The sequence below is a fragment of the Balaenoptera acutorostrata genome, chromosome 1, assembly GCF_949987535.1.
Source record: "Balaenoptera acutorostrata chromosome 1, mBalAcu1.1, whole genome shotgun sequence".
In the NCBI taxonomy this organism is placed as follows: domain Eukaryota; kingdom Metazoa; phylum Chordata; class Mammalia; order Artiodactyla; family Balaenopteridae; genus Balaenoptera; species Balaenoptera acutorostrata.
The window spans coordinates 74,164,357-74,178,750 of record NC_080064.1 but is presented as its reverse complement, the minus strand read 5'-3'; the positions used below and the strand labels follow the sequence as shown (position 1 = coordinate 74,178,750).

General features: G+C 35.2%; 1 protein-coding gene across 1 annotated transcript in view; it reads left to right on the top strand.

The window, feature by feature from the left end:
- The window catches only part of TTLL7 (tubulin tyrosine ligase like 7), a 153,955-nt gene that overhangs the window by 64,929 nt on the left and 74,632 nt on the right, over positions 1 to 14,394 (top strand). The window contains exons 7-9 of the mRNA XM_057553568.1: positions 3,194 to 3,410; positions 7,901 to 8,065; positions 12,914 to 13,072. Coding sequence (XP_057409551.1) covers positions 3,194 to 3,410; positions 7,901 to 8,065; positions 12,914 to 13,072 — 541 coding nt within the window. The remainder of the gene's footprint in view (positions 1 to 3,193; positions 3,411 to 7,900; positions 8,066 to 12,913; positions 13,073 to 14,394) is intronic.

The window sequence follows — 14,394 nt, the reverse complement described above, 5'->3', positions numbered from 1 at the left end:
ATCTATTTCCTTGCTGGTTTTCTGTTTAATTGTCCTGTTCATTATTGAGAGTGGGGGGCATTGAACACTTCAGCTGCTATTGTTGAACTGTCTATCTGTGCCTTCAATTCTATCAGTTTTTGCTTCATATATTTTGGAGCTCTGTTATGAGGTGCATATGTTTCTAATTATTATATCTTCTTGATGCATTGACTTTTAAAAATTATTATATTACTGTTCTTCTTTGTCTGTTGAAGTACTTTTTGTCTTAAAGTCTATTTTGTCTGATACTAGTATAGCCACTTCAGTTCTCTCTTGGTTACTGTTTGCATGAAATATCCTTTCCATTTGTTCACTTTCAGCCTATTTAAGTCTTTGAATATACAGTGTGGCTCTTGTTGACAGCATGTAGTTGGGCCATATTTTTTATACATTCTGCCAAATCTTGTCTTTCAACTGGAGAGTTAATCCATTCTTATTTATTATGTAATTATTGATAAGGAAAGATTTACTTTTGGCATTTTGCTATTTGTTTTCTTTATGTCTTATATAGTTTTCATACCTCAATTTCTCCATTTCTGCCCTCTTGTGTATTACATGGGTATTTTCTAGTGTACCATTTTAATTTCATTGTCATTTATGTTACTATATATTTTTTGAGTTATTTTTTAAATGGTTGCTTTGGGGTTACAATTAGCATCTCAATTTATAACAACCTAGTTTGGATTAATATAATTACTTTTAACAGTAAAAACAACAACAACAACAGCAAAACTTTGCTTCTATTTGCCTCTGCCCCCTTTATGATGTTTTGTCACAAATTACACCTGTATATATTGTGTGCTCATCAAAATAGATTTATAATAATTGTTTTATGCAGTTGTGTTTTAAATAATACAGGAAAAATAAGCAGTTACAAACCTAAACTACACTAGTAGTGACTTTTATTTTTACCTATGTAGTAATCTTTACAGGTGCTCTTTATTTCTTTGTGTAGATTTGAATTACTGCCTAGTGTCCCTTTGCTTCAGCCTGAAGGATTGTCTTTAGCATTTCTTATAGGCCAGGTATGATAGCAACAAACTCTCTCAGTTTTTGTTTATCTGGTAATGTCTTAATTTCTCTTTCAATTTTGAATATTTTGTCAGATATAGATTTCTTGGTTAACAGTTTTTTTTTTCTTTTTCTATCAGCACTTTGAATATGTCATCTTACTGTTTTCTGCCCTCCATTGTTTCTGATGAGAAATTAGCTCTTTATCTTAATGAGGATCGCTTGGATGTGATGAGTGGCCTGTCTTGCTACTTTTTTCTCTCTTTCTCTAGGCTTTTGACAGTTTGATTAGAACATGTCTTAGTGTGGCTCTCTTTGAGTTTATCTTACTTTAAGTTTATTAGGCTTCTTGATTTGTAGGTTAATATTTTTCATCAGATTGGGGGATTCTCAGCCATTAATTCTTCAAAGAGTCTTTTTGCCCCTTTCTCTTTTCTCCTTTTGAGACACCCATTACGAGTGTGTTGATATTATTGATGTTGTCTTGCAGGGCTCTTAAGCTCTGTTCATTTTTCTTCATTCTTTTTCCTTTCTGTTCTTCAGACTAATCTCAATTGATTTATCTTCAAGTTTGCTGATTCTTTCCCTGCCTTCCCAAATCTTCTGTTTAGCCCCTCTAATGTATTTTTGTTTCAGTTATTGTACTTTACAACTTCAGAATTTTTGTTTGGTTCCCCCCACCTACCCCACCACCTTTAAAAGTAATTTCTATCTCTACTGATATTCTTCATTGGTGAGATATTATTCCCGTGGTTTCCTTCAGTTCTTCGTACATGATTTCCTTTAGCTCTTTGAACAAATTTAAAATAGTTGATTTAAATAATTTATTGTCTAGTAAGTCAAATATCTGGGTTTCCTCAGGTATAGTTTCTATTAATTGAGAATTTTTTTGTGTGTATGGGTCATACTCTTCTTTTTTGAATGACTCATGATATTTTGTTGAAAATTGGACATTTTGTGTATTGTAATGTAGCAACTCTGACAATTAGATTCTCTCTCCTCTACAGGGTTTTTTGTTACCATTGATGTTTATTTGTTTAGTGACCCTTCTGAAATAATTTTGTAAAGTTTGTATTTTTTATTGTGTGTGACCTCTGAAGTTCCTGTTCTGTTAGGTCAGTGGTCAGTGTAATTGTCCAATCCGTTAGTAATTGAATAGAGATTTCCTTAAACACTGGGAACCAAATATCTATATCTATACCTATATCCATATACACCCACATACATATGTATATGTGTGTGTGTATATATAGATATAGGTATAGATATATATTTATCCCCCAATCCTTGCAGATGGGGTGTGTGTGTGTGTGTGTGTGTGTGTGTTGGAGCATGCCCTCAACACTTAGCTAGGTAGTTTATAACTCTGCCTTAGCCTTCACTTCCTACTTGTACAGAGCTTGATGGTTAGCTGGACGTAAGAGTTTAGAGCCATCTCAGCCCTCTCCTGAGCATGCACTTAGCCCTGGGCATTCATATGGCCTTCTAGAATCCCATAAATATGTGAGAGTTTTTCAAAGCCCTTATTCCCCAAAGATTGTCATTCCTGTCTTTTTTCCCCAATCTTTGCAGTTAGTCTGTTGTTTTTCCCAACTGCTATTTGTTGCCCCAGGCAGCAGGGACTGCTACATTTGTCTTTAAATGTTTTCAACATTTGTCTCTGCCCACCCACCCCCCCCACCCCCCCAAGTAGCTGCCTCAGCACTGGGAGAGTTCGCAGTTAGACAAGATAAAAGAAAACCTTTGAGATTGTCCAGGGAACCACAGAACTGATTTAAACAAATAGACAAAAAACAAACAAACAAAACAACCACAAGAATAAGTCTGTTCTGCTGCCTCTAGAACCAGTACCTGTACTGGGAACACGGGTTACTGCTCAAGGCCACTGCTGAGCTGGGGGTTGGGGGTGGTACCAGAGTAAGTTAAAATGCTAGGAATCTGTTTTACACAGATTCAGCTGTTTTTTTTTGTTTGTTTGTTTATTACATGTTCCTTGGTTAGTATCCATGGTTCTAAAAAAGTTGCTTCTGACAGTATTTTTATGCTTTATTTTTTGTGTGTGTGTGTGATGGGACCACTTTCCTCTTGAGTATTACCTATAACTTTGTTAAAATCCTGACTCCATAACAAATTATTCTTTTAATCTTTTCTTTAAATTTAGGATTTCTTTGATAAGAAATGGTGACAAACTTCCATCTCAGGATCATTTGATTGTTCAAGAATACATTGAAAAGCCTTTCCTAATGGAAGGTTACAAGTTTGATTTACGAATTTATATTCTGGTAACATCGTGTGATCCACTAAAAATATTTCTCTACCATGATGGACTTGTGCGAATGGGAACAGAGAAGTACATTCCACCTAATGAGACCAATTTGGTAAGTGATACCAGACACTATGATTTTATTAATTTATTCAACATCTATTTTTTAAAACACCCATTGTGTATAAATGTTAAATGAACAAAGTTCCTCCTCTCAGCCTTTTATAGTCTAGAAGAATTATATACGTAAATAAGACTGCCTCTAATTTAAGACAGCTTTGTGGAAATTAGAAAAAAAAGTGCCTGCTGCTCCAGGTAGGCTAATTAGGAAAACACACCCCATCTGGGTGCTGTGAGCATGAGGATGGATTTCGAAGTATATATGTGTGTGTAGTGGTCCTGGATAGAAATGATTGATACAGAAATACAAATTAAAATAATATGCCATTGAGAAATACAGATAAAGTGTTAAAGAATTGAGTGTAGGAATAGGTTTTGTTCAGCTTCTCATGCGAGAGGTGGTATTTGAGCAGGCTTTGTATGAAAGGTATGGTTTAAACATGTAGAATGTGGGAGAAAGTACATGAAACAGAGAAAGCAAAAGTTATCAGAAAGTAGAGTTATTATTTTTTGTTGGAACAAACGAGAAGATTTTAAATTTATGTTGATCAATTGTGAAGTAGAGACATAAATTGGCAGTTTCATAGTACGTTTTTAATTCTATTAAATGGAGATTTTTGTTAGTATTTTTCCATTAAGATTATTTTTGTGTAGCCACAACATATTGATGAAAGTCATAACTGTGTAGTTTATGAAGGTCAAACTGTAATTTATTATCATAATTTATCATGAAAGTCATAAATGTAATTTATAGTTTATGAGAGACAAACTGTAGTTTATTATCCATACTTAAAAATTTAGTTAACCTCTACCTCTATTTTTGGATCTACTAATTACAGTAAAAATTACACCTAATTAAGGATTGTTTCCCATTTTTGTCAAAGGCCTGGTTATTGTTCTTCTATAATATTATGCACATAAATGACTACATTGAGTGGTCATTTTCCAAAATTAAATGACTAATCATAAATGTTGCTATGTTCAATTAACTAAGAAATGTTGTAAACTTGGCTAAGGAAGAATAAGGGAACTGTCAAAGTTTTTACAGGAAAGGAAGATAAAAGAAAGAATCATCTCTTCAAAGGTCATAAGGTGTGAATACATCCAATCTTCAAGAAATGTTTGAACTCTATGGCATTCTAGACATTGTGCTGGTTTTGGAAAAACGGTGACCAAGACAGATACAGTACTTGATCTCACAAAAGCAACAATCTAGTGGGGAGGCAGAAAATAAATAAGCAATTATAATACACAGTGGTAAATGTAATGGTTTAAGAAACTGAGAATGCTATGGCAGTGCATACCAGGAACATCTAACTAACTCATTTGGAGATACAGTTAGAGAGGGAGTTTGTAAAGTGAAATCTGAAGAGTGAGGGTTTAGCTAAGTTAGAGGTGGGGTGGGATGGGTTAAGACTCCAGGTAGAAGAATGGTCCAGAGGTAGGAGGGAGAGTGATACGTCTGGAGAGAGCACACACATTCAATATGGCTAAAGTACAGACTAAGAAAGGATGGGTGTTCTGACATCAGGATGGAGAGTCCCAGAGGCCAGATCTTGGTAGATCATGGCTAGGATTTTGGAACTTAACCTAAGAAGAAGGGAAGCATTGAAAGATTTTAAACAAGGGAAAGAAGGAATGAGATTTTTGTCTTAAAAAGGTCACCTGGTCTATAGTGTGGGGAATGTGAGATGGAGCTGTAGATGAATGGGAGAGACTAGAGTAAGGGAGACAAGAAGCTGTATTCTAGTCTAACCACATGTGAGAGACAAGATGACTTAATTTGAAGTGATAGTAGGACAGGACTACGAATAAGAGCACAGATTTCAGATATATTTACGATACCATGGGTAACACTGATATACCGACAGGTTGATTTGTAGAATAAGGGAAAGAGAGAAATTAAGGATAAAACTCAAAAGAGTTTTGGCACAGCAGTTGGGTGGATGGTGACATTCTCTGTGATAGGGAGTATAGGAGCTTTTAAAGTTTTGCAGAAAGCTGATGTGTTTGATTTGAGATGCCTGTGTGACTTCCAAATGGATCTATACTATTGGCATTTGGATATACAGTATAGGTCTGAAGCTTAGATGAGAGAACTGATCTACAGGCATAATTTGGGGCTTGTCAGTTTATAGATTATAATTAAAATAGTTGGAGTGGGTAAGACTGGATTATATATATGTAAGGCAGATAGTCATGTTTTGAGAGGAAAGGGTAAGGGAAGAGATAGGAAAGGGTAAGACTTGAAAGCTCATTTAGGTGATAAAGTGATTTATTCTAATTTCTTAAGTTGGATGTATGTGATTTGCTTAAGTACACTGGGTTAGGAAATCATATTGAAAGATTGGGAGTCAGGAAACGTGCCCTCTAGGTTTCGCTTTGCCAAGTGCTCTTGAGTCACATAATCTCCTGGCTTTGGTTTTCACATGTATGAAAAATGATGTTCTCCTGTATAAACATCAGTGTTCCTCATATATCTCTAAAATTTCATGATTGAATTCCTACATGAAGATATGAAAAATTTTAAAAGTGAAGTGCAAAACTTTATCTAAAGTGAGATCACTCTTATGTAAAAGATAAGTTTAAGAAAAAAGGTGGAAAAAATAAACCAAAATGCTCCCATTGGTTGTTTTTGGACAGCAGACTGTTTCATATTTTTTTCCTTCGTATTTCCAATTTTTAAAATAGTGTGCATTTTGTCATGAGCTGTATATTGATAAGCTACATGTAAGGAAACCATAAGAGAGAATTTCAGAAATTGAAATATAATAAACATAAATTTTTTTGCCACCCCATGTAGCAGTCAGTCAATCCTTGAAAGGTTCTGTATATTCCAATTCATTATTTTGAGCCTATACACTATAATAAAATAGGGTGGAGAATAGTTATATACTTTTCATGCATTGCAGGTTGCTATTTGATTCAGAGCTGCCATCACTTCTCCTTATGGCAAATGTCCAACTGACAATGAACTTTTTAGAAGGGGATTTTTGTCAAGGTAGATGTGAAATTGTGGAATTTCCAATGCTACATATAAAGATAATGTTTTAAGAAAAATGCAAAGTTCCATTTCTTATTCACTTTTCCACTAGGATATCTAGAGTTTTTATTACTGCTGTTAGTATTTATTTTAAGAAATTCCTGCCAAATGGAGAGCTCCTCAAAAAATTATTTTCCAAACAAAAATAATTTCTATTTTGGAAACTAAGAAATGTTATAGTTTGATAAGTTTCCTTTTTTCTTTAAATCAAGCACATAAAATTAGACAAGTATGAGGTTATGCTCTTTCTTTTAAATATCGCTTAGTTTAAAGTGATAATTTTCATGAAGGTAGGGACTATGTCTGCCTTGTTAATCTTTGTGTCCACAGTGCATGCACACATTCCTGCCAGTGGTGGGTGCTCCTTAAATATTGTTCAATGAACAAAAATTTCTTAATTACTGGTGGGCATATGGATTAATGAACAACATGTAGCTCATATGATCAGTTCTGTATATTTGCTTCAAAGATTTCAATACTGTAGACTTAAGTAACTGCAGTGAAAATAAAATATGATATAAATATCATTGGTTATTAACAAATCAGAATAGTAATGGTGTGCCCAAAGTATGTATTCATTGTGATGCAACATTGCTATCTAAAGTGGTTTCTGGGAGTAGGATCATGAGGGTGGGATTTACAGACCTCATGAATGTTTATGATAGATTGATAAGGAGCTATTAATGTATATTAATTGACAATTATGAGAAATTTAAAATTTTGTATTCTTTTTCAAGTTTATTTGAGGATAACGTTGTCAACAAACATAAGAATATAAAGAGACTAAGACCTAAGAACTCCAGTATGGAGCGCTATAAATTTGCTGTTAATCATTTAGACATTTGTACAGCATCGTGTGGTGCTTCTGTCTGCTGACTCTGAGTGCACTCTGTCTTGTTAACAAGTTACAGTGATCTTCCAGTCAGGATGGGAGGGCAGAGGTTGAGGTTGGTATCCTGCCTCTAGGTTTCTGCTACTTACTTGAGCTTTCACTTTTAAATCTTTGTTTGAGAAGATATAGAATACTCTCTCTCAGAAAATTCCTTTCCCAAAACAAGTTAGGATGAAAATTTTAGAAAAACATTAAAAACAAACCAACTAAGAAAAACAAACTTCAAAGTTACAGCATTTTTCTTGGTTAGCAATATGTAGTTTCACATTTTCATTTAATTACTCTATATATCCTTATTATTTTCATACTTTCTATGGTAGATATATTTTCAGTAATATACAAAGTAACTTTGTAGGTAACTACTTTCACAAGCTTTTTTAGAAAAATGTGCCATTGCATTTTGAAAATTATCTTTATAATCATTAAATTATGAATATGTATATTTTAAACTTTAAGATTGTCTTTCCTCTTTGGATGCTTTCTTTTCTGTGAAACTTCATGGTTCTAGAGTCTCATAGGTGATAACAACTTTGGTTCTGACTTGTTACAGACCCAGTTATTCATGCATCTGACAAACTACTCTGTGAACAAGCACAATGAACATTTTGAAAGGGATGAAACTGAAAACAAAGGCAGCAAACGTTCCATCAAATGGTTTACAGAATTCCTACAAGCAAATCAACATGATGTTGCTAAGTTTTGGAGTGATATTTCAGTAAGATTATACCATTTTACAATTTTAACTGTCTTTCCTCATATTAATTGAAAGGATCATCAACCATTTTAAATAAAGAACGGATTACATTAGATTGGGCAGATAAAGTGTGCTTTTATGAAGAAAGTGAAATTTGTCATGGACCTTAATAGATAAGTAGTACTTTTACTGCTAGGCTCGGAAAGAGGGAATGCTAAGCGGAGGCAAAAGCGTGAGTAAAGGCATGGAGGTATGAAAATAGTTCAAAGTGGCCCAGGTTGGCACATATCGTATTTGTGGGAGATTCATGAGGACTTAATGTCTGGAAAGATATGTGGAGCCAAGTTTTAGGTCTGAAAATCAAGGCTTCACTTGGTAGGCAGTAAGGATTCATTCAGTTTTTAAGGGAGGAGAGTAATAAGGCCAAAGACCATGCATTTGAAAGATAAATCTGACAATGGGTATAGGATGGGTTAGAGTGAAGACCAGAAGTAGGTAGAGGAGGACATTTGGGAGTAGTTTCAGGAAAAAGAATGGCCTGAATTGAACCACAATAAAAGAGGTGACAATGAAGTAGACCTTGAGATTAACTGAATGTTCAGAATGGGGAGGGGGGAAGAAGTATTCAGATATTCTTCTGCAGTTTTGAGGAATAATTATAAGGAGAATGGGTGTGGCATTATTTGAAATAGAATAGGAAGGAATTTATTTTGAGATGTAGAGCTTAGTTTTGCAGATGAGAGAAAAGAGTTCTATTCACTTATTTGCTAGTTCATTTATTCATTTATTCAGTAAACATTTATTGAACCCATAATATAAGCCTGTCCCTGGCTGATAATTTGTGGATTTATAAGATACAGCTCTAAGCCTCAAAAAACTCAAGAGTTTGGTAGGGAACACTTGCATATAAATTGTTAATGAAATGCAATGTAGCAAGTACAAAAACAGAGGCATACATTGGATTCTGTGGGGTTGTAGAGGAAGACCACATATAGTAGCTTTGAGTGGATGGGCATAGCAGGACTTCCTGGAGACATTGACACCTGAACTCAGTTTTTTAAAAGTCCATGAGGCTATGATGAATTCTACTTTCGATATGTTAAACTTGAAATGCTCTCTCAGGTAGAAAAGTTGAGCAGGCAGTTAAAAGTGTATGTATGAGGTGTAATGGATAATTAAAGCCATGGCAGTAGATGAAATTCCAAATGGTAAGGGTAAAGAGAGAAAAGGAAACACGTATGAGAAGATGACCTTGGTGAAACAGACCCTTTTATTAATCCTAGCAGAAATATTAAAATGGTATTCATAGTTAAGAAGAGTATGTTGAAAATACTTAACATGATTAGGGCTATACAATTTGACTTCTGGGACAAATAATATGTATTTAAACAAAAATATCATGGAAAATGGACGTGAAAGTTCATTGTTGGTTGAACTTGGTTCTCTTGAGTAAATCAGAGAAAAACTCAGCATCATTATATTTATTCCTTTTCTTAGTGTTTTGTTGGTTTAAATCTTTTTTAAAATCTTATTTTCTGTGTCACAGAATGTAAACCCGAAGATCTTTAGGTATCAGACAAGTAAAAAGGAGTTAAGTAGTCTGTATAGAAGAAAATAGGGCAGGCTGAGAATGGTGGTAATTTGAGGAGCATAAGAGGTCTAAAGGGGATAGATACCACTCAGCACCAGCCTGTTGATGCCATGTGGTATTTTGGGCCCAGTGTGCCTCATTCTCTAATTTGTCAATAGATGCCCTAAGTCTCCTGATTTATAAATGTTAGCAACAAATTCAAAATTTTTAGAAATTTAGGGGTTCCATCAAATTTTAAAGTTTGTCATTTGGATTTGGTCAGATTCTCACGAACTTGTTAACTTTCTATTATATCTTCCTGAGAGACTAAATATTGATACATCCAAACAAGAAATTTGATTCCAACAATGCCATTTATTTATCTATTTACTTTATCAAGGCCAGTTTTTTGGAAATTCCAAAAAATGTTCTAATAATGATAGTTTACTATCATGTGGGTCAGAAACATCAAAGTGGTAAAATTTGCAATTTTGATACAATAGCTCAATGATGGAAGATCTACTTGGTGACACCTGGATGATTTAATGAATGGGTCGTTTGGTGACTAGCTCAGTGAGACCGAGAAAGTTTTAGATGCCCTCTGGTGTTCTTTTTCTTTACCAGATTCTTCACTTCTTATGAGTTTGTTTGTTCAGGGAAGTCTTTGTGAAAAGGTGGAACCTGTTGGGTTGCCTTGGTGAGGAATGTACGGAGAGAATCAGTCAGAGAGAAAAATGGATATCATTAGCTTTACAGACATTAGTTTTAAGTGGTACTTTCCCCACATAATTGAATTAGGACAAGGTATACAACTAAGACTAATACTAGTAAGAGTATGGAAATTAACTCCTCAGTTAGAGCTTAAAATATAATTTTCAGATATGACCTGAACATAGCAATTGCGGGCCTATTAAGCTCTGATACATTGCATGATCTTTTCTATAAATGGGTAAATTTTGCATCATTCTTGCCTACATTAGTTAAAATGTATATTAATAATCTATAAGTAACCAATTAATAAATAATTAATAACATTAACTTTTCCAAGTACCTTCTTACAATTATCTTGTCAAACTATTTGCACTTATGTAATTCTTTTAAAATTTGCCTTCCTTGTTAAGAATTGCATGTACTTACAGATGTCTGTTGAAGGTGAATCAATGGGATAGTATAAAAAGAGAATAAGAGGAGATGAAGAAGGCAATTGTGCAATAAATTTTTATCTTAATAGTTTACAAATTTCATGACTTTAACTTAGAACCTTTTTTTGGTGACTACTTTATTGATGGTAATTTCTCTGAAAAGTAGCTGTCTGCATATGAAAACTAACATTCAGCAATACCTTCTATGAAGAACAGATATATGTGCTTTTGTGCTGGTCAAGAATAAATAAGAAATCAATAGAAAAGCAGGCCATGGAGGTTAAAAATGACTATAATCACTCATAAAATCATCCTTAGTGAATGCTTTTTATATACTTTAGGTACAAATCTACAAAATCATCTTTCAAAGCAATGTTGGAAATTCTCAAAAGCATTAGTGGAATTTGATTTGATTAGTGGAATTTGTGTTTGGTTGTATCATTCCTGATTTCACATATACCTGCGATCTTTCCTCTGCATTCCTAAAAGTGTGCTGTTTTTTATGTAGAAAAAACACAGATTTGTAATCCAGAGTCTAAATATTCATTCCCCCTCACCCTGCCCCCCCATCCCCCCACCTATCTTGTTTCACATAGACACTTACTAGTCAAGGTTTTAAGTTTTTTTTCCTACCCAGGTGATTTCAGTAATATCTCAAGATTTATATAACGTGGCCTTTTTTTTTAATCCTCATATACTGTGGTGCTACCATGCATTTGTTATTTTGAATAGAATTTTCTAAGAACAGCCTCTTGTGGCATCTCTGATATTCCCAAATACGTTCTGGGTTGGGATTCTTGGTAACAGTGAGGTTAACTTCATCTTCCATTTCTTTCTTTCATATAATAAATACTGCTCCCACCAGGCAGCTGAATGTTTGTGTCTGACCAGATATATGAGGTGGAATTCCAGAAGAATAATAGAATAAATATAACAATAGTAGTTAAGTTGCTAACCCCTCTTGATGGTTTACTCTGTTCTAGGCACTATGCTGAGTTTTACATGGAGTCTCATTTTGTCCTTCCATCAGTCTTTTGCAGCAGGTATTTTTGCTATTGCCAGTTTACGTTTTAGAAAAATGAGACTCACAAAGTTTAAGCAACATGACTGAGGGTGCACATCTAACAAGTAGCAAAGCCTGGGATAAAGCCAGAAAGTCTACTTTGGAGCCATTTTCTAAACTGCCATGCTATATTGCCTATACCTGTAGAATGGGAGTTAAAAAGACAGTATATTCTAGGCAAAAACCAGCGAGACAGCTTTTCCACAATCCATAGCTTGTTCTCAAACTTCGGTAAGCCAACTTTTTCTTTTATTAGCATTAGTAACTCACCCTAGTAGTATTATGTGTTCTCACAGAAAATGTTGACAGCTAGTTTGTTAATTGGAAGTACTCTGATTTCAGATAAACCTTATGAACAACAGAATCATCACTGCACAGAGAAACCCAACTCTCCTAGATTCTGTCCTCTTGGCCTTTCAGGCTTTGTCTAAGTGGAGGTTCTATAATGTTGTTCGTGAAATAGTTTACTCTCCTTGGAATTGTCTTCCCTCCCATCCCCTCGCCTTCTGTATGGTTTCTGAGAAGGCAAGCATGTGATCGTACCTTACTTATTTAACAAATACAAGCCGCATTCATAAAATTTTATTTGTTCACAGATGATCTTGAGCATTTACTAAATGCCAGGCACTATTGTTAAGCACTGGGAATGGGGTTGTAAATAATACAGACAAGGACTCTGTTTTAACAAAAAAAAGAAAAAGGTCAGCTGGTCCTATGCTGTGTAGTGACACAGTAATGAATGATGTATGGGTGCCTACTTTTGATGTATGGGTGCCTTCCCTACTTCAGGGGTCAGGGAAGGACTCTCTGAGTATCAAGGGACAAGACATGGGAATACTGGGGGAAGTGTGTTCCAGGGAGAGGGATCAGCTAGTGTGAGAGTCCTAGAGAAGGGGAGCATGGCTGGAGCACAGTGGGCAGGGGGAGAGTTGGGTGACATGAAGTCAGAGCAGTGGCAGGGGTTAGATGCCACAGAGCTTTGTGAACCTGGCCAGGATGCTAGTTTGTAAGTCCAGGCCTGATTTCCATGTATGTAAATGAGATACAAAGAAATAAGTCTTTTCATCTTTTTTTTAAAATCACAATCTTTACAGGAATTGGTGGTAAAGACTCTGATTGTAGCAGAACCTCATGTCCTGCATGCATATCGAATGTGCAGACCTGGTCAACCTCCAGGAAGTGAAAGTGTCTGCTTCGAAGTCCTGGGATTTGATATTTTGTTGGATAGAAAACTAAAGCCATGGCTTCTGGAGGTAAGGCGTTTCTTTAAGAAGAAAGAGAAGTGAACCCTATTCTTTTTTTTTTTTTGAGTTTTATTTTATTTTTTTATACTGCAGGTTCTTATTAGTCATCAGTTTTATACACATCAGTGTATACATGTCAATCCCAATCTCCCAATTCATCACACCACCACCCCCAGCCCCCCATGGCTTTCCCCCCTTGATGTCCATATGTTTGTTCTCTACATCTGTGTCTCTATTTCTGCCCTGCAAACCGGTTCATCTGTACCATTTTTCTAGGTTCCACATATATGCGTTAATATACGATATTTGTTTTTCTCTTTCTGACTTACTTCACTCTGTATGACAGTCTCTAGATCCATCCACGTCTCAACAAATGACCCAATTTCGTTCCTTTATATGGCTGAGTAATATTCCATTGTATATATGTACCACATATTTTTTATCCATTCGTCTGACGACGGGCATTTAGGCTGCTTCCATGACCTGGCTATTGTAAATAGTGCTGCAGTGAACATTGGGGTGCATGTGTCTTTTTGAATTATGGTTTTCTCTGGGTATATGCCCAGTAGTGGGATTGCTGGATCATATGGTAATTCTATTTTTAGTTTTTTAAGGAACCTCCGTACTGTTCTCCATAGTGGCTGTATCAATTTACATTCCCACCAACAGTGCAAGAGGGTTCCCTTTTCTCCACATCCTCTCCAGCATTTGTTGTTTGTAGATTTTCTGATGATGCCCATTCTAACTGGTGTGAGGTGATACCTCACTGTAGTTTTGCAATTACATTTCTCTAATAATTAGTGATGTTGAGCAGCTTTTCATGTGGCTCTTGGCCGTCTGTATGTGTTCTTTGGAAAGATCTCTGTTTAGGTCTTCTGCCCATTTTTTGGTTGGGTTGTTTGTTTTCTTAATATTGAGCTGCATGAGCTGTTTATATATTTAGGAGATTAATCCTTTGTCCGTTGATTTGTTTGCAACTATTTTCTCCCATTCTGAAGGTTGTCTTTTTGTCTTGTTTATGGTTTCCTTTGCTGTACAAAAGCTTTTAAGTTCCATGTCCCATTTGGTTATTTTTGGTTTTATTTCCATTTCTTTAGGAGGTGGGTCAAAAAGGATCTTGCTTTGATTTATGTCATAGAGTGTTCTGCCTATGTTTTCCTCTAAGAGTTTTATAGTGTCCGGTCTTACATTTAGGTCTTTAATCCATTTTGAGTTTATTTTTGTGTATGGTGTTAGAGAGTGTTCTAATTTCATTCTTTTACATGTAGCTGTCCAGTTTTCCCAGCACCACTTATTGAAGAGACTGTCTTTTCTCCATTGTATATCCTTGC